Source organism: Oncorhynchus gorbuscha, linkage group LG21 (assembly GCF_021184085.1).
Source record: "Oncorhynchus gorbuscha isolate QuinsamMale2020 ecotype Even-year linkage group LG21, OgorEven_v1.0, whole genome shotgun sequence".
Classification (NCBI taxonomy): domain Eukaryota; kingdom Metazoa; phylum Chordata; class Actinopteri; order Salmoniformes; family Salmonidae; genus Oncorhynchus; species Oncorhynchus gorbuscha.
This window is the reverse complement of record NC_060193.1, coordinates 21,716,648-21,744,607: the sequence shown is the minus strand read 5'-3', so window position 1 is coordinate 21,744,607 and position 27,960 is coordinate 21,716,648. Positions and strand designations below refer to the sequence as shown.

The window sequence follows — 27,960 nt, the reverse complement described above, 5'->3', positions numbered from 1 at the left end:
AAAATCTCCAGAATATTTATACAGGGGGACGAGGGCACGTTGAGCAAAAACGTAAAGGGAGCATACACGACGTCATACGCCGCGTTGGCTTGCAACAGTGGAGAGAAACGTTTTTAGAGTCCCCCTTCCCTCCGTATGTTTTTGTTGGGGGAAAAGTTGTGGGTGGCCGACAGTGTGAAGGTAGGGTGTGCTTGGTTTTTAATTCTTTGGCCGTAGGATAATGATATATTGTATCTTTGGGAGATAGAAACTAAGGGGATAAGCACGTGGTATAAGTATAATTTTTTACTTTTTTGTTAGTTCTGGCCAGTGCAAATTTACTGGCTAGCGTTGTAAGAGCATTTCACCTCACCCCCTTTTCCCGTTAGCCTGTTAGCTTTCTCTTCCATAGTTTTTGTGGGACAGCTGAAAAAAAGAGTTTGGAGAAATGGCGGAAACCAAAATAATATACCACATCGACGAGGAGGAGACGCCGTATTTGGTGAAGATTCCGATTCCTGCCGAAAGTATCACTTTGTTGGATTTTAAACAGGTCTTGAACAAGCCCAACTATAAATTCTTCTTCAAGTCTATGGACCAGGACTTTGGGTGAGTGAGCGCTAACGTTAGTGATTAATGATTGTGCGAGTGTCGGGTTGTGGAATTCAGGCAAATTATGATAAAGGAGAAAACCAACCAACCCAGCATGAGTTCTATAAGCGCAAATGGGATCCAATGAATGTCCCCAAATGTGCCTTAACGTTACGAACGTGCGTGAGTGACTTTCGCCTATCGAAAAGGGAGGGGATGTGGGGGGGTTGACTGACTGCGCGCAGAATGGGAACCATTTAATTAGGCCTTTCTCGCTATACATCACACCCTTCCCCTTCTCATAGCTAAGAGCGCCTTTACACTTAGAGATTGATAGAAATGTACATAATTGGTACCTGGAGGAAAATGGAGGAGGGTCATGCTTTTTCAGTCAAGGGGAGGGTATAGTATTTTTATTTTTTTATTCTAGTCCAGGGGAGGGTCATGTAATTTGTAATGGCAATATTTCACAGTGTTTGAGTTGCTTACTAGGCTATATATCGATTTGTGCTATAGGCTACAAAGTGCATGCTCAGAAACACAGAGTAAAGTTATATTTCTAAGATAGCTGCTGGGATGGTGTAAATAAAACTAGGCTACATTACACACGGCAATGTATATTCCACCCCTAAGCCCTTGCCTGCTCTGCTCTTGGGCCCCTATTCCAACCCAAGTTAAGCGACTGTAAATGGAACGTAATTCCATTTGAATGCGCTTTTCTCTCCATGTATTGTGACTTTGAACTTAAGTATGAAAATAACATGCTATTCACCTACTTTGTTTGAGGTAGAGCTCGACTAAAAGTGTGTTTACAGATGACATATTCTGACCTTGACTTAATTTCCTTATACTTCCACCAATTTTATAATAATAATAATAATATATGCCATTTAGCGGACGCTTTTATCCAAAGCGACTTACAGTCATGTGTGCATACATTCTACGTATGGGTGGTCCCGGGAATCGAACCCACTACCCTGGCGTTACAAGCGCCATGCTCTACCAACTGAGCTACAGAAGGACCACAAGATCAGCAAACCTGTACGTTCCAAGTGGAAAAAGCGTCTACTTTTTTCAGATTAAAAAATAACAGCGTTCTCCATGCGCTGTAATTTATAAATTGGTCAGAGCTATTGATAAGAGCTAGTTAAATGTGTATTGTAAATGCACATAGCAATTGTTTTACATGGTTTAAATGCTTTTTCCTTATGATCACAGGAGATGAATTTGAAACCAGCCAAATGGAAGCAAACTGAAAATCATATCGACATGTATTGCGGCCCCCTTTTCCACAGTGAAATAGGATATAAATTAGAGGTCGACCGATTAATCGGAATGGCTGATTAATTAGGTCCGATTTCAAGTTTTCATAACAATCGGTAATCTGCATTTTTTTTGTTTTGTTTTACATGTCATTTTTTGTATTTTTTTAACCTTTTATTTAACTAGGTAAGTCAGTTAAAAACACATTCTTATTTTCAATGACTGCCTAGGAACAGAAGGTTAACTGCCTTATTCAGGGGCAGAATGACAGATTTTTACCATGTCAGCTCGGGGATCCAATCTTGCAACCTTCCGGTTACTAGTCCAACGCTCTAACCACCTGCCTTACATTGCACTCCACGAGGAGCCTGTGTGGCAGGCTGACTACCTGTTACACAAGTGCAGCAAGAAGCCAAGGTAAGTTGCTAGCTAGCATTAAACTTATCTTATAAAAAACAATCAACCCTGACATAATAACAAGTTAACTACACATGGTTGATGATATTACTAGGTTATGTAGCGTGTCCTGCGTTGCATATAATTGATGCAGTGTCTGTAAATTTCTCATCGAATCTCAGCCTACTTCTCCAAACGGGTGATGATTTAACAAGCGCATTCGTGAAAATAGTACTGTCGTTGCACCAGTGTGTACCTAACCATAAACATCAATGCCTTTCTTTTAAAATCAATACACAAGTATATACACTGCTCAAAAAAATAAAGGAAACACTAAAATAACACATCCTAGATCTGAATGAATGAAATATTCTTATTAAATACCTTTTTCTTTACATAGTTGAATATGCTGACAACAAAATCACACAAATTATCAATGGAAATCAAATTTATCAACCTGTGGAGGTCTGGATTTGGAGTCAAACTGGAAAATTAAAGTGGAAAACCACACTACAGACTGATCCAACTTTGATGTAATGTCCTTAAAACAAGTCAAAATGAGGCTCATAAGTGTGTGTGGCCTCCACGTGCCTCTATGACCTCAGTACAACGCCTGGGCATGCTCCTGATGAGGTGGTGGATGGTCTCCTGAGGGATCTCCTCCCAGACCTGGACAAAAGCATCCGCCAACTCCTGGACAGTCTGTGGTACACGATGTCCCGGATGTGCTCAATTGGATTCCGGTCTGGGGAACGGGCGGGCCAGTCCATAGCATCAATGCCTTCCTCTTGCAGTAACTGCTGACACACTCCAGCCACATGAGGTCTAGCATTGTCTTGCATTAGGAGGAACCCAGGGCCAACCGCACCAGCATATGGTCTCAAAAGGGGTCTGAGGATCTCATCTCGGGACCTAATGGTAGTCAGGCTACCTCTGGCGAGCACATGGAGGGCTGTGTGGCCCCCTAAAGAAATGCCAGCCCACACCATGACTGACCCACCGCCAAACCGGTCATGCTGGAGGATGTTGCAGGCAGCAGAGTTCTCCACAGCGTCTCCAGACTCTGTCACGTCTGTTACATGTGCTCAGTGTGAACCTGCTTTCATCTGTGAAGAGCACAGGGTGCCAGTGGCAAATTTGCCAATCTTGTTGTTCTCTGGCAAATGCCAAATGTCCTGCACGGTGTTGGGCTGTAAGCACAACCCCCACCTGTGGACGTCGGGCCCTCATACCACCCTCATGGAGTCTGTTTCTGACCATTTGAGCAGACACATGCACATTTGTGGCCTACTGGAGATCATTTTGCAGGACTCTGGCAGTGCTCCTCCTGCTCCTCCTTGCACAAAGGAGGAGGTAGCGGTCCTGCTGCTGGGTTGTTGCCCTCCTACTGCCTCCTACTTGTCTCCTGATGTACTGGCCTGTCTCCTGGTAGCACCTCCATACTCTGGACACTACGCTGCCAAACACAGCAGACCTTCTTGCCACAGCTCGCATTGATGTGCCATCCTGGATGAGCTGCACTACCTGAGCCACTTGTGTGGGTTGTTGACTTCGTCTCATGCTACCACTAGAGTGAAAGCACCGCCAGCATTCAAAAGTGACCAAAACATCAGCCAGGAAGCATAGGAACTGAGAAGTGCTCTGTGGTCACCACCTGCAGAACCACTCCTTTATTGGGGGTGTCTTGCTAATTGCTTATAATTTCCACCAGTTGGTCATTCCATTTGCACAACAGCATGTGAAATGTATTGTCATTCAGTGTTGCTTCCTAAGTGGACAGTTTGATTTCACAGAAGTGTGATTGACTTGGAGTTACATTAAGTGTTCCCTTTATTTTTTTGAGCAGTGTATTTTGAAACCTGCATATTTAGTTAATATTGCCTGCTAACATGACTTTCTTTTAACTAGGGAAATTGTGTCACTTCTCTTGCATTCTGTGCAAGCATTCAGGGTATATGCAGCAGTTTGGGCCGCCTGGCTCGTTGCGAACTGTGTGAAGACCATTTATTCCTAACAAAGACCGTAATTAATTTGCCAGAATTGTACATAATTATGACGTAACATTGAAGGTTATACAACGTAACAGCAATATTTAGACTTGGGGATGCCACCCGTTAGATAAAATATGGAACGATTCTGTATTTCACTGAAATAATAAACATTTTCAAAATCATAGTTTCTGGTTGACCATATTAATGACCTAAGGCTCGCATTTCTGTGTGTTACTATGTTATAATTAAGTCTATGATTTGATAGAGCAGTCTGACTGAGCGGTGGTAGGCACCAGCAGGCTGGTAAGCATGCATTCAAACAGCACTTTTTTGCGTTTGCCAGCAGTTCTTCGTTGTGCTTCAAGCATTGAGCTGTTTATGACTTCAAGCCTATCAACTCCCGAGTTTAGGCTGGTGTAACCGATGTGAAATGGCTAGCTAGTTAGTGGGGTGCGCACTAATAGCGTTTCAATCGGTGATGGCATTCGCTCTGAGACCTTGAAGTAGTTTTCCCCTTGCATTTTCCCCCAACGGCATTTGTGGAGCAATAGATAACAATGCTTCGAGTGTGGCTGTTTTCGATGTGTTCCTGGTTCGAGCTCAGGTAGGGGCGAGGAGAGGGACGGAAGCTATACTGTTACACTGGCAATAATAAAGTGCCTATAAGAACATCCAATAGTCAAAAGTATATGAAATACAAATGGTAAAGAGGGAAATAGTCCTATAATTCCTATAATAACTACAACCTAAAACTTCTTACCTGGGAATATTGAAGACTCATGTTAAAAGGAACCACCAGCTTTCATATGCTCAGAACATCAGAACAAGGAACTTAAACATTAGCTTTTTTACAAGGCACATATTGCACTTTTACTTCTCCAACACTTTGTTTTTGCATTATTTAAACCAAATTGAACATGTTTCATTATTTATTTGAGGCTAAATAGATTTTATTTATGTATTATATTAAGTTAAAATAAGTGTTAATTCAGTATTGTTGTAATTGTCATTATTATAAATAAATAAAAATCGTTAAAAAAAAAAAAAAAATCAGTTTCGGCTTTTTTATATGTCGTCCAATAATCGGTATCGGCGTTGAAAAATCATAATCAGTCGATCTCTAATATAAATAGCTGTGCCATTATTCAGAATTTTCGTGTGCCCTCATACTTTGCTTGGATGGAATTTGGAGACCCAAGCTATAGGCTTCTGTAAATTGTCAGAGACTCCAGTCACCTAAGTCATAGACTGTTCTCTCTGCTACCGCATGGCAAGCAGTACCGGAGAGCCAAGTCTAGGTCCAAAAGGCTCCTTAACATCTTCTACCCCCAAGCAGTAAGACTGCTGAACAATTAATCAACTAAAAACAGAAATGCCTTATTTATCTAAGTATTCAAACCCTTTGCTATGAGACTTGAAATTGAGATCAGGTGTACACTGTTTCCATTGATCATCTTTAAGATGTTTCTACAACTTAATTGTAGTCCACCTGGGGTAAATTCAATTGATTGGATGTCATTTGGAAAGGCACACACCTGTCTATATAAGGTCCCACAGTTGCATGTCAGAGCAAAAACCAAGCCATGAGTTCAAAGGAATGGTCCGTAGAGCTCAGAAAGGATTGTGTCCTGGAACAGATCTGGGGAATGGTACCAAAACATTTCTGCAGCATTGAAGGTCCCCAAGAACATAGTGGCCGGCATCAGTCTTAAATGGAAGAAGTTTGGAACCACCAAGACTCTTCCTATTGCTGGCGGCTCGGCCAAACTGAGCGATCGGGGAGAAAGGATTTGGTCAGGGAGGTGGTCAGGGAGCACCCGATTATCACACTCCAGAGGTCTTCTGTGGAGATGGGAGAACCTTCCAGAAGGACAACCATCTTTGCAGCACTCCACCAATCAGGCATTTATGGTAGAATGGCCAGACATAAGCCGCATCTAAGTAAAAGGCAAATGACAGCCCTCTTGGAGTTTGACAAAAAGATTCTCTGGTCTGATGAAACCAAGATGAACTTTAGTGCCTGAATGCTAAGCGTCACGTCTGGAGGAAACCTGGCACCATCCCTACAATGAAGCATTGTGCTGGAAGCATCATGTTTTGGAGATGTTTTTCAGCGGCAAGGACTGGGAGATTAGTCAGGATTGAGGGAGAGATGAACCAAGAAAAGTGCAGAGATCCTTGATGAAAATGCTTCTCCACTGCGCTCAGGACCAGGGCAAAGGTTCATCTTCCAACAGGACAACGCGCACACAGCCAAGACAATGCAGTAGTGGCTTCGGGACAAGTCTCTGAATGTCCTTGAGTGGCCCAGCCAGAGCCCGAACTTGAACCCTATCAAACATCTCTGGAGTAGAGATCGACTGATTTAATCGGCATGGCCTATTTCAAGTTTTCATAACAATCGGTAATCTGCATTTTTGGATGCCGATTATGGCCAATTACATTGCATTCCACGAGGAAACTGCGTGGCAGGCTGACCACCTGTTACACTTGTGCAGCAAGGAGCCAAGGTAAGTTGCTAGCTAGCATTAAACTTATCTTATGAAAAAACTATCGATCTTCACATAATCACTAGTTAACTACACATGGTTGTTGATATTACTAGGTTAACTAGCTTGTCCTGCGTTGCATATAATAAATGCGGTGCCTGTTAATTTATCATCGAATCACAGCCTACTTCACCAAACGCGTGATGATTAAACAACATCACAATCGTTGCACGAATGTACCTAACCATAAAAATCAATGCCTTTCTTATAATCAATACACAGAAATATATATTTTTTAAACCTGCATATTTCGTTTAAAGAGATTTGTGTTTGCAGGCAATATTAACTAGGGCAATTGTGCCACGTCTCTTGCGTTCATTGCACGCAAAGTCCGGGTATATGCAGCAGTTTTGGCCAATTTTCCCTAGTTAATAATGCCTGCTAACATGAGTTTCTTTTAACGAAATATGCAGGCTTAGAAAAATATACTTCTGTGTATTGATTTTAAGGCATTGATCTTTATGGTTAGGTTCATTGGTGCAACGATTGTGCTTTTTCGCGAATGTACTTTTGTTAAATCATCACCCGTTTGGCAAAGTATGCTGTGATTTGATGATAGATTAACAGGCACTGCATTGATTATATGCAACACAGGACAAGCTAGTTAACTACACATGGTTGATGATATCACTAGTTTAACTAGTGATTATGTTAAGATTGATTGTTTAAAAAAAAAACGTTTTATGCATGTAGCAACTTACCTTGGTCCCTTGCTGTACTCGCATAACAGGTGGTCAGCCTGCCACGCAGTCTCCTCATAGTTTGCAATGTAATCGGCCATAATCAGCACCCAAAAATGCAGATTACCGATTATGAAATCGGCCCTAATTAATCGGTCGACCTCTACTTTAGACATACTTTTTTCCTCTCCTTACTTTCTCCCATTTAAATCCTCCAGACTGGAAGAGCTGTGACTGTCAATCTTTCTTTGGTGGCTGTTTGTCAGTTGTGCCCTACCCTAGGTTGAATGGAATGCATGTTTGTGGTGGAGTTTGCCTGATGAGACCTAGGGCTTCTGTTAAACACATTAATTGCAGTAAAACCGCTTGCGTTTTGTAAGCTACAATGAAATGTAAACTTACTCACACAAACAAATAACACCACAAAACACCAACTTATATTATAAGAACGGGTGCTAAAACAATCAAGTTCTCCTGCGTCTACTGAGTTGTCTGACCATACTTCTACCGCAACATTTGGAAACGAACCTCAAAGTCCGTTACAAGTAGGCTACATTAAAACTCTGCTCAGAAGTCAGCTACCCAATCAAAACTGAGCTACTTTTCTCAGGGCCTGTTCCTTCAGCCTGTGGCCTCAGCAAAGTAACTAAAGCATCACTGTGTGTGTTTTGCCTGTTCCTTGTGCGTTTTCATTTCCGGGAGTGCGAGCCAGCTGTCAGACAGGCTGTGTGTCAGTCGGGGCAGAGCCAGCAGCATGGAGTGGAGCAGACCAGGAGAACCTAGGGTTGGAGAGGGGCCATTTGCTGGGGGTCTGGCTGCGGCAGAGTCAACATGAAGAGAGGCTCGAGAGATGGACAGGAGGGGTGGGGGAAGTGGATGGTGGTTTTGGGTGTGATGTGCGAGACATTAGTAGACGGGAGAAAAACGTTTTTTTGTTTGGGATGTGCGGCCAAGGAGTAATGGCTATGAGGGGATATTTGCTATGTTTGTGTTTTGAGGCTTTTTTTTGTGCGTTGGTGAAATAGCTTGAGGGGAGATCATTTGTTTGTAATAGTGAGGTATGCGGACAATTACTCTGTTGGGTAGAATGTTGCATCGGTCTGTCCCTTTCTGGATGCAATTTGAGTCCGTCCTCACTAGGGTTGCAAAGGGTTGGAAACTTTCCAGTGAATTTCCGGAAATTTTCCATGGGAAGTTAAGCCCGGGAATTTGGGGAATTTTGTTTAAATTCATCAACAAAAAGTTAGCTTATAACAGTGAACCTTTTTTTGTGGGAAACACAAGGCAATGCTAGGTCTTGTGGCATATTAGGTTAAACTATCCACAATTAAATGGAATTACAACCCTCTGCATGCACAGTGCATTCTTCCATCACATATACAGTACAGCTGATTCTCAAGATCTTGCACACTAATGAGATGCTATTGAGCCCACACTACTACACTGTCTGAGCTAAGGACTACATGCTATCTGGTAAGTTTTGATTACAATACTAGGTGGGGTTAATATATTTTATGACATGATTCTTTTAACTAGTAAATAGTTGGCTACAGCAAAGTGTTTTAAATAATTTCTAACAATTGCTGCTAGTTAGTTTTTGCTATCATGTGGGTTTTAGCTTGCTTGAGTCTGCTAACTGAAGTGTTAATTCACCTTTTTCCATACATGTTTCATTTTAAAACATTTATCTTACAAAGGAGTTGTTTAATCTAACTGCTTAACTATTTATCTGTACGTGGAATTGTATTTGGGTTTTTCTTTTCTCATTTTCTTTCTAATCTTTACAGGAAAATGCCACCCCCTCTATCTGATGTGTAGATACATTTCACCGCAGCTAATGTGTACATTTGCAAATACTGTGACAAATCATATGTGAATAATGCAACAAGATGCAAAATCATCTGGCGACGTGCATAAAGTTCCCTCAGTGCTCACAACAAGCAACCTCTGATAAAAGTCCCTATACATCTATTCAAGGTGAAAATGATGAATCGGACACCTTATCGATAGCAACAGCTCATGGTCCTCCTGGAATCTGACGTTTTTTTGACTCAATGGAGGAACGTAGTCAGAGAAATGATGATGAATGTCTTGTTAGAGCTGCGCATGTACCTGGTTCCCCTCTGATGCTCACAGGCAATGTGTATTGGAAGAGGCTTCTGAATGTTCTTCTCCCAGCATACACCCCTCCAATCAGACATGCTTTATCTACTCATTTGCTAGATGCAGAGTTCAACAGAGTTCAAGTGAAGATCAAGCAAATCATAGAGAAAGTAGATTTTATTGTAATCATCTCTGATGGGTGGTCGACTGTTACATGGGCAAGCAAAATTCACTATATCTCCACCCGTCAACCACTATTCTACAAAAGCACAGACACAAGGGACTACACACACCAGTCTCTACGTTGCAGATGAGCTGAAGGCAGTCATCGATGACCTTGGACCACAGAAGGTATTTGCACTGGAGACAGACAATGTTGCCAACATGAAGACTGCTTGGTCTAAAGTGGAGGAGTACTATCCTCATGTCACTCCCATTAGCTGTGCTGCTCATGCATTGAATCTGCCCCTCAAGGACATCGTGGCACTGAAAACAATGGATACACTCTACAAGAGAGCCAAGGAAATGGTTAGGTATGTGAAGGGTCATCAATTTATAGCCGCAATCTACCTCACCAAGCAAAGTGAGAAGAATAAGAGCACCACATTGAAGCAACACTGGTTGGGGTGGTGTCATCATGTCTCCTGGAGGGGACAGAGTCTCCAAGACATGGCCATATCACAGTGTGCCGATATGGACAGCCCCAAGAAATCCATACTGCCCTGCCCACTTCATGGTTGCGCCAAGCAGAGGTAACTGCAGTACTGAAATGCATCAAAAACGTGAAGACTTCTGCCTGAAGCCCATTGATGCCGCAGCGTTCATGTTGGACCCCAAGTATGCAGGCAAGAGCATCCTGTCTGGTGCAGAGATCAACAAGGACTATGGTGTCATCACTACTGTGTCTCGCCACCTTGGCCTGGATGAGGGCAAGGTTCTTGGCAGTCTGCCAAAGTACCCTTCCAAGCCAAGGCTTTGGGATGGAGATGCAATATGGCAGTCGGGCCAACCTATCTCATAAGCCATCTAGTGGAAGGGACTTTATGGATCTGAGGCTCTTTCCCCTGTTGCCTCCATCCTCCAAATCCCACCAACATCAGCCGCCTCTGAGCGCAACTGTTCCTTGTTTGGGAACACACACGCGAAAGCACGCAACAGAATGACCAATACAAGGGTTGAAAAATGCTTTTTGAGCCTGACAATTAGCCATCCTCAACAAGGTTGGATAGTAACAGTGAAGATAAGGCCTCAGAGTCTGATGCTCAAGAGGTGGAAATTGAGGATGTCCAGGGAGAAAACATGGAAGCATGAGAGTAAGACAACCAAAGCTTTAGTTTCTAGGCTATCATTTTACAGATGTATGTTAAATAAGTTTTTGGAAGATGCGATGGATCATTGGGCATCATTGTTCTGTTGTCTGGACCTCTGGCAGTCTCTATGGGGGTGCCACGGGGTTCAATTCTTGGGCCAACTCTTTTCTCTGTATACATCAATGATGTCGCTCTTGGTGATTTTCTGATCCACCTCTACGCAGATGATACCATTCTGTAAACTTCTGGCCCTTTTTTGGACACTGTTAACTAACCTCCAGACGAGCTTCAATGCCATTCAACTCTCCTTCTGTGGCCTCCAACTGCTCTTAGATACATGTAAAACCAAATGCATGCTCTTCAACCGATCGCTACCAGCACCTGCCCGCCCTTCCAGCATCACTACTCTGGAAGGTTCTGAGTTAGAATATGTGGACATCTACAAATACCTAGGAGTCTGGATAGACTGTAAACTCTCCTTCCAGACTCACATTAAGAATCTCCAATACAAAATTAAATCTAGAATCGACTTCCTATTTCGCAACAAAGCATCCTTCACTCATGCTGCCAAACACTCTCGTAAAACGGACTATCCTACCAATCCTAGACTTGGGCGACGTCATTTACAAAATAGCCTCCACTCTACTCAGCAAATTGGATGCGACCTGTATGCCCTCGTTGGCTGGCCCTCGCCTCATATTCGTCGCCATACCCACTGGCTCCAGGTCCATAAGTCTATGCTAGGTAAAGCTCCGCCTTCTCAGTTCACTGGTCATGATAACAACACCCAGCCGTAGCTGACGTTCCAGCAAGTATATCTCACTGATCATCTCCAAAGCCAACACCTCCTTTGGCCGCCTTTCCTTTCATTTATCTGCTGCCAGTGACTGGAACGAATTGCAAAAATCACTGAAGTTGGGAGACTTTTATTTCCCTCACCAACTTTAAACATCAGCTATCTGAGCAGCTAACCAATCGCTGCAGCTGTACATAGTACATCTGTAAATAGCCCACCCAATCTACCTACCTCATCCCCATACTGTTTTTATTTTATTTGCTTTTCTGCTCTTTTGCACAAATCATCTGCTCATTTTCATTCCAGTGTTAATCTACTAAATTGTAATTATTTGTTCCTATGGCCTATTTATTGCCTACCTCCTCATGCCTTTTGCGCATAGACTGTATATAGACATTTTATTTTTTATCCTACTGTGTCATTGGCTTGTTTATAGTTTATTCCATGTGTAACTGTGTTGTCTGTCACACTGCTTTGCTCTATCTTAGCCAGGTCGCAGGTTGTAAATGAGAACTTGTTCTCAACTAGCCTACCTGGTTAAATATATATATTTTTTAAATAAGGTAAAATGTTTTATGTTTGTCTCCATATGATATTGTGAATATATCCATTGCAAAACATGTGCAACCCTAGTCCTCACAGAGTGAGAAAGAAGAGTGAGCAACCAAAATTATTCAGAAACTGAGAGAAAAGGGAGAGCAGGGTAAGAAAAATATGGTAGGAGGGAGAAAGAGGGAGAAAGAGGTACCAAGAGGAGGTTAAGAGTGAGAGAGTAGGTGAGAGGGACTAAACCAAGTATGCTCACACAAGGCCAGCCTCCTGCCTGTGACAATGCCTCCCCAGTGCCCACAACAATCTGGCCCTGTGCTACCACTCACTCACAACAATCTGGCCCTGTGCTACCACTCACCCACAACAATCTGGCCCTGTGCTACCACTCACCCACAACAATCTGGCCCTGTGCTACCACTCACCCACAACAATCTGGCCCTGTGCTACCACTCACCCACAACAATCTGGCCCTGTGCTACCACTCACCCACAACAATCTGGCCCTGTGCTAATCTCTGGCCCTGTGCTACCACTCACCCACAACAATCTGGCCCTGCTGCCACTCACCCACAACAATCTGGCCCTGTGCTACCACAATCTGGCCCTCACCCCCACACAACAATCTGGCCCTGTGCTACCACTCACCCACAAAATCTGGCCCTGTGCTACCACTCACCCACAACAATCTGGCCCTGTGCTACCACTCACCCAGAACAATCTGGCCCTGTGCTACCACTCACCCACAACAATCTGGCCCTGTGCTACCACTCACCCACAAAACCAACCCGCAACCGCTGCTTACAAAACCCCAAAGTCAGCCTAGCAAACCGTACTACACACAAAATATTGCAAAGCACTGACATCCATACGCACGCATACACAATCTCTGTGTTTCCATTAGCTGGTAACAGCCAGCTTTTGGCCATAGAAAATGGAAAAGCCAGCAAAGAAAATTGGTGCAGGCTAATTGTCCGGGAAAGGAGGGAAAAAAATCCCATTTGCGAAATAACGCTTTTTAGCTTATACATCGATGCAAATACATTTGGCTGGCCATGCTAATCTGTCTAGGTTAATTTGCATAATTATGTGGAATTAAATTGGCGAGTTGTTCAGTATAGTCGTTATGTGCAGTACCAGTCAAAAGTTTGGATACCTACTCATTTAAGGGGTTTTGCTTGATTTATTATTTTCTACACTTTAGAATAATAGAAGACGTGAAAATGTATTTTATATTTTAGACTCAGTGAGAGTGGAAGACGGGAAATGACTGGTGCCATGGACAGGCACGTGAAAATGTATTTTATATTTTAGACTCTTTAAAGTAGCCACCCTTTGCCTTGACAGCTTTGCACATGCTTGGCATTCTCTCAACCAGCTTCATGAGGTAGTCACCTGGAATGCATTTCAATTAACAGGTGTGCCTTGTTAATTTGTGGAATTTCTTTCCTTTTTAATGCGTTTGAGCCAATCAGTTGTGTTGTGACAAGGTAGGGAGGACAGGTAAGGGTGGTATACAAAAGATGGTCTTTAACCAAATAGGGCAAAGTCCATATTATGGCAAGAACAGCTCAAATAAGCAAATGACAGTCCATCATGGCTTTAAGTTTCTTGTAGTGCAGTCGCAAAAACTATCAAGCGCTATGGTGAAACTGGCTCTCATGAGGAACGCCACAGGAAAGTAAAAATCTGTAGTTACCTCTGGCTGCAGAGGATAAGTTAATTCGAGTTACCACCCTCAGAAATTGCAGCCAAATAAGTGCTTCACAGAGTTCAAGTAACAGACACATCTCAACATCAAGTGTTCAGAGGAGACTGTGTGAATCAAGCCTTCATGGTCGAATTCCTTCAAAGAAACCACTACTAAAGGAAACCAATAGGAAAATAGATTTGCTTGGGCCAAGAAACACGAGAAATGGGCATTAGACCGGTGGAAATCTGTCCTTTGGTCTGATGAGTCCAAATTTGAGATATTTGGTTCCAACCGCCGTGTCTTTGTGAGACTCCGAGTAGGTGAATGGATGGTCTCCATGTGTGGTTCCCACCGTGAAGCATGGAGGAGGTGGTGTGATGGTGACACTCTATTTTATTTAGAGTGCAAGGCACACTTAACCAGCATGGCTACCACAGCATTCTGCAGTGATACGCCATCCCATCTGGTTTGCGCTCAGTGGGACTATCATTTGTTTTTCAACAACACAATGACACAAAACACACCTCCAGGCTGTGTAAAGGCTATTTGACCAATGAGAGTGATGGAGTGCTGCATTAGATGCTCATCCATATATTTATATGTCCATATTCTTAATCATTCCTACTACAAATAAAGAAAAACCCTGGAATGAGTAGGTGTTTCCAAACTTTTGACTGGTAGTGTATCATCACACGCGTACAACAAACATACAGAGCCTTTGAGTGGAAAATCTGTCAGACAGTGCAAGACCTGTTGCTGCTGCAGCACTTCAAAAGCAACAGAAGGCAGGCTTCATCAGTGCATCCCACCACTTTGCAATGAGTTGGAGGCATTATGCATTTTGAAAACATACTTAATTGTTTGAAACCATCTTCTGTCTTACCTTGCTTCAAAGTAGCCTATTAGATCTCCTCTCTTTCCAAATATCGAATGTCTATTTTAATTTCTCACATGAAACCGCTAGCATGTGTGGTGGCCTTTTGATAACGTTTTACCGCTAATTGCATTATGGAACGAACATTTGCGAGTAGCCTACTGCCTGGTGCGCATTGCTGTGCTTATAATGTGAAGAAGTAATAGTTTATCAACATTTTTAAGCTAAACGTCCTGATCTGTTGCACGAGACTCATTGCCTTTTAAAGTGTTTGTTTTTATGTTGCCTAGGCCTACTGGTTGTATGAATTTGGGGTCGATTGTCCCAGAGTCTGTTTTGGAATAGGCTTTTTCTTTCTCGAGAAGCTGACCAGTAGAATAGGTAAATTTTTATACTATGGGGGACAGTAGATTTACATAGGCTATTGCAGGGGTCTCCAACCTTTTAGAGCATGAGAGCTGCTTTAAAAAAAACAATGTCGCGAGCTACACTTTTATTTATAGCTTTCAAGTGCGCACCTTTTCTTCTTCTCTCCCCTGCAACTCCTTCCCCGGGTCCTGAGTGCAGTTTTCGGTCAATATACTGTACCTGGTAAAATAATGGTTAAACTCTAGAGGTCCCTATAAAATCAGACCCCCCCCCCCCAATTCTGTTAGATATTTTACGAATTGTGTTTACTTTTTCTTGTTTTTAGAGTTGTTTTGGTTTACACTCGCAAAATTACAATAGTTCATAGAGAAACAAGGAAACTTGATGTGCTGAGTCCATGTCAATGCTTAAATCATATCTAAATACATTTTAAATTAAAACAAACAAATGTAGTTTTTTTGTGTAATTCCCCTTTAATTGCACATCTGGCCCATTTTTTAATTGCACATCTAGCAGGTGAGGAATGTGCCCTTCTAGCGACTGTTCTGTACTGACTAATGCTCATTTCATGTCAAAGTTTTCAAACAACAAATAATAGATAGAAATAATATACTTATGATATACGTCTGCCAGGTAAGCCTGCTTTTGAGTTAACATTTAATAGAGAAGGCTTTGGGGAAAGTATTACTGTCAACCCACAAGATGGCTAGGCCTATTGCATCAACTGGCTACAGACTGAGTGATAGACAAACCTGTGCACCACACTGACAGGCTGGGGAAATATTGCTGAAAATTAATTGGCAGAGACTGTTAGATTTGAGCTTTATTTTAGCCAATGTGGCTAACCAGGGGTGAGAATATGTTGCTTGCTTGTCTGATACTTCTGAGATTTGTTTGACAGTTTAATGTGGAAATTGCATGTAGGCTACTTTCGAATTGTTTGGCGAGCTTCTCATAGATGGGATGCCCAGTAGTTCACGATGGACCTGATCCTAGTCTGGGCAGTCAGTTAAGTGTCTCCTCGACACAGTACTCGTGTCCAGCCCAGGTCCTAAGTACTGCGGTAATAACATGGTAGCTGGACAGACGGAGATAAATTATACAGCAGATGCTACCTGTCCAATCAGAGTGAAGAGGTGGATGCAGAGGGAAAGAAGGGTCTGAAGTTATAGAAGTCTTGAGAAACAATGGCTGGTCCATGAGTTTTAGTTGTAGGGAGTTTGGTGTGTGTTTATCTATCTCCATTGTGGTTTGGGTAATGATGGTGAGTCATTGGAAAACAAGCAATAACACAGCAGTGTCCTCATGTTGCTCTTTGCATCTGTCTCCTGTGTATGAGGAGCGTGTTGGACTAGTAACCCAAAAGTTTCAAGTTCAAATCCCCGAGCTGACAAGGTACAAATCTGTCGTTCTGCCCCTGACCAAGGCAGTTAACCCACTGTTCCTAGGCCGTCGTTGAAAATAAGACTTTGTTGTTAACTGACTTGCCTAGTTAAATAAAGGTAAAATTTCAAAAATGAGTTTAGTGTGTGTTTGTCTCCTGTGTTTGTTACTCTTGGTCTAATCAAAACCGCATCGAACTCCTCTGTTCTGTTTCCTCTGTCTGTCTTCAGGGTGGTGAAGGAAGAGATCTCTGATGAAAGTGCTAAGCTCCCGTGCTTTAACGGCCGTGTGGTGTCATGGGTAAGAACAGAGTTGGGAGAGGTAGAATGTACACCATAATCTTGGACCCGTAAAAGACCAGCAGGAGAAGGGGAGCCAAAGGGGGGGAATTCCTGAATCGCTTGAAACTATTTTTCCAGGACTGAGTTGTAAAAGTCCCGTTCCCAAGTCGAAACAATATGGCTGAAATGGTCCTAGCAGCTCTAAGAATGCCAATTAGAATGTTATTGTCATGGAACTCTTGGTGCCAACATGGACGATTTTTCTTTAACGACCTCTGTAGCTATGGCCTTGCTTTACTAGTAGAACCGTTACAAGAACCCACTATCTGTGATCGTAACACTGAAGAAACAAAGGATTTCTTACATCCTCAAATTTCCCCGCTTATGATTACCCTACCCTAAACAAGGTTTATTACTTTGAGTCCTCCAGACAAAACATTGGGACTCATCCCGGATAACAGGGGGTTGGGGAGGAATGCATCTGCTAAGTGCATAAGGAGGAGGAGGAGTAGGACAAGGAAGAAGGGAAAGGGATTGAAAGGGTTGGCCAAATAGAGGAGACCATAAGGATGGACACGTGATAGGATGGTCCCAGAGGCACGAGTGCTCTATAGTCAAACAGCAATTAGAGGAGACGGAGGAAAGTTTTTAAAGAAAGGGGGGCAAATTTGTTCTCTGTCACTTGGGGCAGGGATATTAAATCAAAACCACAAACCGGTTCTCAAGGTTAAGTTCAAGACAGAACATTTGATTGCATGTAGTTTGTTCAATGCTAAGTCCCTCCTTTTCATACAACAGAAATGTATAGAAATCCAGAATCTGTGGTGATTAAGGTAGTTGGCATGTTTGTTAGCATTAACCCCCCAGGCAGATGTGTGTGTGTGTGTGTGTGTGTGTGTGTGTGTGTGTGTGTGTGTGTGTGTGTGTGTGTGTGTGTGTGTGTGTGTGTGTGTGTGTGTGTGTGTGTGTGTGTGTGTGTGTGTGTGTATGCTAGGTCTGTAGAAAGTATTTTCTCCCTCCCTATCCCTTTCTTTTAACCCCATATTTTTTTCTCTCCCTCTCTTCAACCTATTTCCCCCTGTCTCGTATACTATCCTCTGCTTCTTACTTAATTCCTCCTCTTTTGCCCTCATCCTCCTTTTTTTCCATCCTCACCATCATCCACTTTCAACTCCTTGTCCCTCTATCCATCTCTCCACTATTCTCCTCTCCTCCTCAGTTGGTATCATCAGACACCCCAGCAGCAGCAGAGCTGGTATCACCAGTCCTTCCTCCGCCCCCAGCAGAAGTCCGGTCCCTGCCCTCACCCCCTCCTCCTCCCCTCCCACCCCCACCTGTTGAGAGGACCGGGGGCATCGGTGACTCCAGACCCCCATCATTCCAGTAGTTACACACAGACACCCTCTTCCACAATCACACGAATCACAGTATCATAGTCTCACTGTGCTGCATCTCTTACACTGTATCTAGTGTATTCTACTCCAGCCATCATGTTACCTACAATTAAATTCAACTGCCCATTTCAACGTGATCATAGCCTGTGCCGCCCATTGACTCTTAAGCACCTGTCTAGAATATCATAATACACAGCAAACCTGGGTTCAAATAGTGTTTAAAATCATTAGTTGCACTAGATGCAGTATGCCTGGCACAATGGGACAAATGGAATGGCCCCAAAAGTACAAACCCGCCCATCTAGCACTGTTATTGAAAATGTACATTTAAAATACTGTTTGAACCCAGTTGTGATATACAGTACCAGTCTACTAGGCTTGATCCATTGCTTCCTAGTCATACACATTGTAGGGTGTCCAATCAGAAATGCATCTTTTAACCAATTGGTAAAATAATATGTTAATTGTATAGATACTCCTCTAAGGAAACCAATGGTCAAAACTCACGTTGATCATAATCCATTCAAAAGCTATTGGAGTTTTAACCCTTGTAGAATATTTAAGGTGAATATATCAATGGCCCGAGAAAAAAAAAAATCGGGAAAATAGCATATTTTGTCCGTTATTTTACCAGGTAAGTTGACATGTGAACACATTCTCATTTGCAGCAAGGACCTGGGGAATAGTTACAGGGGATGAATGAGCCAATTGTAAACTGGGGATTATTAGGTGAGCCTGATGGTTTTGAGGGCCAGATTGGGAATTTAACCAGGACACCTGGGTTAACACCCCTACGATAAGTGCCATGGGATCTTTAATGACCTCAGAGTCAGAGCACCCATTTAACGTGCCATCTGAAAGACTGCACCCTACACAGGGCAGTGTCACTGCCCTGGGGCATTGGGATATTTTTTTTTAGACCAGAGCAAAGAGTGCCTCCTACTGGCCTTCCAACACCACTTCCAGCAGCATCTGGTCTCCCATCCAGGAACTGACCAGGAATAACCCTGCTTAGCTTCAGAAGCAAGCCAGCAGTGGTATGCAGGGTGGTATGCTGCTGGCATAGTGTCAGCGGGGCTGGATGCTGTGCGAGAACTGCCAGTCTCGCCTTTTGAACTAATTTTCTTTTCTAAACCGGAGGACATAAAACATTGTCGATTTTGGATATCGATTTTGAGACATGACGTATTTTCATATTTCAGTATAAGCTTTTCAAATTAATGAGGTGCGCTTGTTTTTGTGAGAAATCTTGTCAGTGAAATGTCAACGGAGCATTTTATTTTATTTACAAAGCATTTTACATTGAATTCAGCTCATGTTAATTTAGCTTTCTGCGACCTGCTGAAACAACTTTGCAGACGACCACCACAACATGTTAAGTCCTCAAACGTCACTGTGAGAAAGCGGCGCTTCCGTCAACAGAGCTCGGTGCGTATTATCGGATGTATTAGTTACGAAATCCAACTTTTTGGATATCATTGTTATGATATGTTACAAAGTCCCCACTGAACAATTCAGAACATAAAGAATCATATTTGTCTTGGTCAAATCTGTTTTATAACATAACACGCTTTGGTGATGAAGTCACTTCCTTTTCATCCACCCTGGGCAGAGTGAGTGGACACCCTACACCATTGTATGCTAGCTACCTGTCCTCCGGTCCTAATATGATCTGGCTTGTAGCCTATTTGATTAGAGGTTATGTGTGCTGCTATTTGTGTTTTTTTAGGTAATTTATGTAACAGAGCCGACATACAATACCATCTCTCACCCATAGAATTAGAATGAGTAGAATGGACAAAGTAATTCTATGTTTTCCCCACTTCTACCCTCTCCCTATCCAGTCCCAATGCAGCAGACAGTGTGGAGAACCTGGATGACCAGTCTGAAACAGAGTCTGTGGTGTCCTTTAGGAGAGAGCGACCCAGACACAGGGAGGCCATGGAGCAGCGTGGTGAGCACTCTGCACAGCACACACTCTGTCACATGATGAAACTGCACTGGGTTGTGTTCAGTAGGGCACACGTAGTAAAAAATGGACAATGACAATGAGCGTTTCTAATTAGCCAATGTCAGGCTTCACCTTTTCAAAATGTTTTCTCCCATTTTGGGCCTACTGAACACAACCCTTGTTCTAGCTGTAAAAACAATTGACATTGACAACATTACTAAACATGAGAGCCATAGTAAAGCCTCTTTCTCTCGCCCTCTCCCCTCACCCACATCTCTCTGCGGTGCCTCAGGGCCGAGGATGAACGGCCAGAGTGGCATGGAGCGCCACCTAGCGGGCTATGAGAGTGCTACTACTGTGATGAGCAGCGAGCTGGACACCACCAGCTTCTGTGACTCTGAGGAGGACGACACCATCAGCCGATTCAGTGGCTCCACGGAGCAGAGCACGGCTTCCAGGCTGCTCAAACGCCACCGCAGACGCAGGAAACAGCGCCCCCCGAGGCTAGAAAGGGTAATGCGTATGTGTGTATATTTCTGTGTATATATGTATATTTCTCTATATGTATACTTCTATATATGTATATTACATATATATTTCTATACATACATACATACATACATACATACATACATACATACATACATACATACATACATACATACATACATACATACATACATACATACATACATACATACATACATACATACATACATACATACATACATACATACATACATACATACATACATGTATTTATAGTATATACTTATATACTCATTTTATTTTTGATTTTACTTGAAACATTGCATGTCAGAAACTGCCCATTCTGCGTTGGAATCTATTGTAGTTTTACTTTTTCCCCCCATGTCTTGTCCCAGGCGTCGTCGTTCAGCAGTGTGACAGACTCCACCATGTCTCTGAACATCATCACCGTCACACTCAACATGGGTCAGTAACATCACTGTTCCCTTCTGTCTCTCTGCCAGTTGTTTTTACCTCTTCCATCTGTTTCTCTGACCTTCTCTTTGACTCATGCTTCTTCATGTTATTTTATACCTCGAACCTAACATCTACCTAACCAGGACTCTGCCCCATCCATTTTGTAAAAAAAACTCTTTCTTGAAATGGCGGAGAAATCCTAGCCTATAGAAATCCTCCCCTCTCACACATTTCTGCCCTGTTGACCTCCCTATGGGTCCTGGTCCAAAATAGTGCACCATTTAGGGAATAGGGTGCCTTTTGGGACAAAGCCCAATCTCTTCGTCACCTTTGCCCCCCTGTAGAGAAGTACAACTTCCTGGGTATCAGTATCGTCGGGCAGAGCAACGAGAGGGGCGACGGGGGCATCTACATCGGCTCCATAATGAAGGGAGGGGCGGTGGCAGCAGACGGACGCATCGAACCCGGGGACATGCTGCTACAGGTGCGGGGCCGCCCGGGGGACTACAGGATGACCCTAGATAGCCATGATACTACTGGTGCCATTTGTTCCTGATTTAAGATTAAACCATTAATGTTTACTGACTCTGCTTTTCTCATCAAGGTGAACGACATCAACTTTGAGAACATGAGCAACGATGACGCTGTGCGTGTGCTGAGGGAGATCGTACACAAACCGGGGTCAGTGGCTGACATAAATACGTTCTCATTGACATTCCCAACCAGTTGTTCTCAGTGTGAAATGTCTGGTCAGTTGACATGTGATGACGATGGTGATGACCTGTCTCTCTCTCAGACCCATCATCCTGACAGTGGCAAAGTGCTGGGACCCGTCACCTCAGGGTTACTTCACACTCCCTCGCAGTGAGTAGTAAGCTGGACGTCTCGTCTCTACCGTAGAGATCGATGGAAGACAGATTAGTCAACTTGGTCTTTATATGGTGGAGCCATCAATACATGAATCTCTGAAATGTCAAATAAATTCTGTTTCAAATGAATAAATTAGACATTTTGCCCCTCTCTCTGTAGATGAGCCAATCCGGCCAATAGACCCAGCAGTGTGGGTGAACCACTCGGTGGCCCTGACGGGGGCCTACCCCCCCTACACCGCCAGCTCCGCTCTCAGCACCGTCACCTCTTCCTCCTCCGTCACTGAGACAGAACGTCAGTACCCCTCTTTTTGTCTTTCTATTTTAGCTTTCTCTCTTTTCAACTTTGCCTCCAGTCACTCTTTCCCTCTCTCCCCTTGACCCCCATCTGGTGTCTCTCACTTCATCTGTTTGTCTTCTCTGTTTCTCTCGTCTCTGCCCTCCTCCCTCTATATTTTTTTATTGTGGTATATCCATCCCTTTTTCGTGTGCCAGGTGTTTTAAACTCTGCCATGGCACAGGAAGCACCAGCCACATCTGTCTTGCTCTTCTGGTCTTCATTGTTTTATGTGGTCAATGATGGCTGTCTACCTCCCTCTGTTTTCATCCCTCCCTTTCTCTCTCCACCTCTTTCCCTCCCTACAACCCACCCCCCCACCTTTTAAAAAAAATCATGTCTTTATTTCTCTCTCCTCGTCTCGCTCTCTCCTTTTTTTCTCTTACCCCTTCTCCTCTGTCTCTCCAGGTTTTGATGACTTCAACCTGTCCCTCCACTCTGACATGGCATCGGTGGCTAAGGCCATGGCGTCCCCGGAGTCTGGCCTGGAGGTCAGAGACAGGATGTGGCTCAAGATCACCATCCCCAACGCCTTCCTGGGTGAGAGAGAGTGTGAACACAGGGCCAGTAGTGATGCTGTGGATGGGGGATGGGGGATGGGGGGGAACTGATGGAACACATCTCCTGTTTTTCTCCTTTTTTTTCATCCCTGTGTGTGTGTCCAGGTTCTGACGTGGTGGAGTGGCTTTACCACCACATCGAGGGCTACCAGGACCGCCGCGAGGCCCGGAAGTACGCCAGCAATCTGCTGAAGGCCGGCTTCATCCGCCACACGGTCAACAAGATCACCTTCTCAGAGCAGTGTTACTACATCTTCGGAGACTTCAGCGACTGCGAGAACTGTGAGTACTTATGGGGGGGAGGAACAGTTTTTTTTATTCCTTTGATTTTATTTAGAAAAATGTGTTTTATTTGTGTAAAGGTTGATGTTTATACACTCCCATCTGTATGTGTTTGGGCAGTGCAGCTAAAATGGAACATTATGAGAAAGAGTACAGAATGTCACTTTATTTGAGTGTGTTTTCATTCCAGTTTTAGAAGTGAAAGCATTTTATTTATCTAGTCCCCCCCCCCCCCAAGTCGAGAATCCATTGATCTACTCGCTTCGAAGGAAAATGACTCCAGTCACCATTCAGTAACTATAGGGCAAAACAAACTGCAGATGCATCCAATGTCACAAGCTTGATGTAGTCATTGCGTGCTAAGAATATGGGACCAAATACTGTTTGACTACTTTAATACACTACAAGTGAATTTGTCCAAACACTTATGATGTCTTCAAACGGGGGGACTAGATACATAAAATGCTTTCATTTCTAAACAGTAAAAGAGGTGTATGAAAATCCCCTCAAAATAAAAGGTGGTTTCATAGGAAACATTTTGATTTCAAATCCAGCAGAGAGCCAAATAAAAAATGTTAGCTTCACTGTCCAAGAATATTCGGTGAAGTGTACAGTATCTCCTCAGTAGATGTACCTACAATTAGAGCTCATTCAAACCCTTTGGCCAAACAAGTTGTATAACCAGTTTAACTTGACCTCCTTTTCTCCCCTCCCTCTCTACTCTCTTCTTCTTCCCTCCTTCTTCTCTCTCTCCCCCACCCCCTCTTTCCCCCCAAGACATGGCCAACCTGTCCCTGAACGACAACGACGGCTCCAGTGGGGCCTCTGACCAAGATACCCTGGCCCCCCTGCCCCTCCCGGGGGTCACGCCCTGGCCCCTGCTGCACTCCTTCCCCTCCTTCCAGTACCCCCACCCCCACCCTTACTCCAGTCAACCCCCACCCTACCACGAGCTGTCCAGTTACAGCTTCGCCCCAGGCAGCACGGGCACGGCCAGCCAGCACAGCGAAGGTAAGCCCTAAGGGGAGGGAGGGATCGACAGAGCGAGGGGAGGTAAAGAGAGACAGAGAGAGGGGAGGTAGGGATAGAGGGTCGGGAGGGAGGGATTGACAGAGCGAGGGGACGTAAAGAGAGACAGAGCGAGAGGGGAGGTAGGGATTGAGAGGGGACGTCAGGCGAGGGAGGGATAGAGGGTTGACAGAGCGAGGGGACGTAAAGAGAGACAGAGCGAGAGGGGAGGTAGGGATAGAGGGTCGGGAGGGAGGGATTGACAGAGCGAGGGGACGTAAAGAGAGACAGAGCGAGAGGGGAGGGATAGGGAGGGAGGGATTGAGAGCGAGGGTCGGGAGGGGGAGGGATTGACAGAGCGAGGGGACGTAAAGAGAGACAGAGCGAGAGGGGAGGTAGGGATAGAGGGTCGGGTGGGATTGACAGAGCGAGGGGACGTAAAGAGAGACAGAGCGAGAGGGGAGGTAGGGATAGAGGGTCGGGAGGGAGGGATTGACAGAGCGAGGGGACGTAAAGAGAGACAGAGCGAGAGGGGAGGTAGGGATAGAGGGTCGGGTGGGATTGACAGAGCGAGGGGACGTAAAGAGAGACAGAGCGAGAGGGGAGGTAGGGATAGAGGGTCGGGTGGGATTGACAGAGCGAGGGGACGTAAAGAGAGACAGAGCGAGAGGGGAGGTAGGGATAGAGGGTCGGGAGGGGGATTGACAGAGCGAGGGGAGGTAAAGAGAGACAGAGCGAGAGGGGAGGTAGGGATAGAGGGTCGGGTGGGATTGACAGAGCGAGGGGACGTAAAGAGAGACAGAGCGAGAGGGGAGGTAGGGATAGAGGGTCGGGAGGGAGGGATTGACAGAGCGAGGGGACGTAAAGAGAGACAGAGCGAGAGGGGAGGTAGGGATAGAGGGTCGGGAGGGAGGGATTGACAGAGCGAGGGGACGTAAAGAGAGACAGCGAGAGGGGAGGTAGGGATAGAGGGTCGTGGAGGGTGTCACATTTGGTGGCTAATTTCCAAATTGCGACTGCGTTGAGAGCTGACAGCGACATGTATGAGAGCTGACAACGACATGTATGAGAGCTGGCAGCGACATGTATGAGAGCTGACAGCGACATGTTCTATACTCTCCTGACCCATTCTAACCAGTTCTGACCTGTTCCTGTCCCCCCAGGGAGTCGGAGCAGTGGGTCTACAAAGAGTGAGGGTGGCGAGAGGCGGCGGGGAATTAAGGGAGGTCCTGGCAGCACGGTGGTGGGGGGGGGAGCAGGTGGAGAAAAGTCCCCCTCTGGAGGGGAAGGGGAGGGCTCGGGCAGTGGCAGCGAATCGGAATACTCTGTCCGCAGCAGCCTGAGGCGTGGCCACGGCTCAGCCACACCCAGCGAACACAGCCACACATCACAGCGCTCGCATCATCACCGCATGCCCCCCCACATGTCGCCCTACCCCCCTGGGATGCCCATGCCCTACAACCCTATGATGGTGATGATGGTGCCCCAACACCCACACATGGGACACCCAAACATGGGACACCTCCACCAGCACCATCCCTCGGTCCCCATGCACCCAGGCATGGGCCCCTCCGCAGTCCCTGGAGGACCACCCGGGGCCCCCCCAACCCGTGACCTGGGCTCTGTGCCCCCTGAGCTGACCGCCTCGCGCCAGTCCTTCCACCTAGCAATGGGCAACCCCAGCGAGTTCTTTGTGGATGTTATGTAGTCTGATTGTGTGTGTGTTTGTGTGCTTGTGAGGTGAGTGACCATTCATGTGAGGTCTAGGAGTATTCCACTCTCTGGATGACAGACTTTTCTAGTCTGGTGGTAATTAACTTGTGGTCTGATTAGGCCCTAGTAGATTGGTGTCGTTCATTTCTAGTCTGGTAAAAACTGGGTTCAACAGTGAGTCAGAGGATTTTTGGCACAGTAACGTAAAAGACGTGAAATGCATAACGTCTGGCTTCCCTCTTAAATATACTGGCATGTTTTCAAGTCTCGTTGTTTTCCCTCCAAACCGTTTAGCTGGACAGACCTGCAATCAAGAGGTCAGATCTAGGAGCAGCAACTCCCCCCACAACGTTCCACATATCTTATGACTCCAAAACATGTTGCTGGACTCCGTATCAGATAAGCCGCAACTCTTGTTTGATTTCAAGCATGTATATTGGTTTAGTTCTGCCTCTCACACCATCTGTGAAGCTGTTGTGTGTTTTCTAACTGATTTCCCTTTTAGCATCGTGTTTGTTTTTCCTACCTGGGACTGACTGACTGATTGGCTGGGTGTAAGGAACAGTAGTGGTCTTTCATTGAATTGACCGAAGTAACCTATTAACGGGCCAAATGAAGAGTCGTCGCCAAGTGTCCTGAGGACTAGAACAGTAGAGGGCGCCACTTGCTCTTATTTTCTATAGGGAAGAAGACATTTGAGAAGGTGAAATGTATCATGTTTTCATTGATTTATGAACATGGTGGGACGTTAAGTAAAGTATCCCATTTTGTATGAATTTGTGTGCCAATTAGTTTTAAATGCAATCGTACAGAATAGTTCATGTTAAGATACAGGCCAACTTCTTTCTAGTATTCAGAGGATAGATACCTCAAATGACAAGAATGGGTGCCATGTATTGTAACACTGTCTTGGACTATGTGGTATAGGAATGGTACTTGGAGGAAGAAGAGGGTACACCAAAACGGTACTTTTGGGATTGAATCATGAGTTCTCTCTCTTTAAATAACTGTGATCCTCCTCCTCATATTTTGTATGTTACTGACGCACATAAGCGTCCATTTTGTACGAGTGAATATATATATATATATATATATATATTGATGATAATCTCGTTTAACCCAGAACAAAATGCAGATATCTGTCCACAAGAGATGAGGATGTATAACCGAACCATAAAGGTGCTAAATGAAGTCAATAGTTTCAAATGTATAGCAGTGTCACATTGGGGTGTCCTTTTTTTGGTTTGATTTTATTATTGTCACTTTTGTTTCTGTATTTGAGAATAAATGTGTAATAGACTGAAATCCAAAGACATTTGTTTTTTTTCTCTTCTATATGGAAATGGATTTTTATAGAGAATTATTAACACACTTTCTAGCACAGTAGATGACAAAATGTCATGCATTTTCTTTGAATATCTTCTATTTTGTTGACTGCCATGTTTCTCATTATGCAGAAGTCTGTTGTTGACAGGTGGAGAATGGCGTGCAATTGCGACCTGAATTCGGGGCGTTCCTGCATCTGCCGGAACCTCTCTTTTACTTCTATTGGTCCACATGCAGGAATGCCCTGAATTGTGGGCAGCAATCTCTGGCCCCTGCCCTACGGAGGGGCTGGCTCTAGGCGAGACGTCTCGCTGGTTCATTTTTTTTCAGGGCGGGGCGGATAGTGAGCTGGAGGGAAGAATAAGTAGACCAGAGCTCACTCGCCTGAGCATGCCAAATATTATGGAGGAACCAGATGCTCGCGGGAAAAGCATGCTTACGCGAGAGAAACACCCACTTACATAGACAGGAACCTTTATTTTAGTAAAAATTTTTGTAATTTAGCAATTTACAAGAGCAATTAAGTGCCTTGCTCAAGTGCACATTGACAGATCTTTCACAAAGTCAGCTCAGGGATTCAAACCAGAGACCTTTCGGTTAATGGCTCAATGCTCTTAACCGCTAGGCTACATTTTATGCAATTCTACATAATTTACATGATAGAAGACATAAGCAGAATCTTTTTTAATGCCACACAAATGACTGGAATGAGTGACACTGACAAAAAGATCAATCTGGTCTTGAGTTAAAACAATAGCCCAGGCCAATG

General features: G+C 44.4%; 1 protein-coding gene across 2 annotated transcripts; it reads left to right on the top strand.

Annotated features, from left to right (window-relative positions):
* The first annotated feature begins 57 nt into the window (after positions 1 to 57).
* dvl2 (dishevelled segment polarity protein 2) lies at positions 58 to 27,176 on the top strand. Of its 2 annotated transcripts, XM_046319695.1 has the most exons (15): positions 58 to 180; positions 392 to 588; positions 16,756 to 16,825; positions 18,026 to 18,189; positions 20,045 to 20,154; positions 20,444 to 20,664; positions 21,036 to 21,105; positions 21,441 to 21,580; positions 21,701 to 21,777; positions 21,893 to 21,960; positions 22,126 to 22,260; positions 22,711 to 22,842; positions 22,968 to 23,144; positions 23,922 to 24,155; positions 25,316 to 27,176. In XM_046319695.1, exons 2-15 carry the CDS (start codon positions 428 to 430, stop codon positions 25,858 to 25,860), a joined length of 2,304 nt encoding a protein of 767 aa, XP_046175651.1. In that variant the 5' UTR covers positions 58 to 180; positions 392 to 427; the 3' UTR covers positions 25,861 to 27,176. The 2 variants fall into 2 exon arrangements, with proteins under 2 accessions (XP_046175651.1, XP_046175650.1); XM_046319694.1 differs by having other exon boundaries at positions 102 to 588.
* Positions 27,177 to 27,960: the final 784 nt, after the last annotated feature.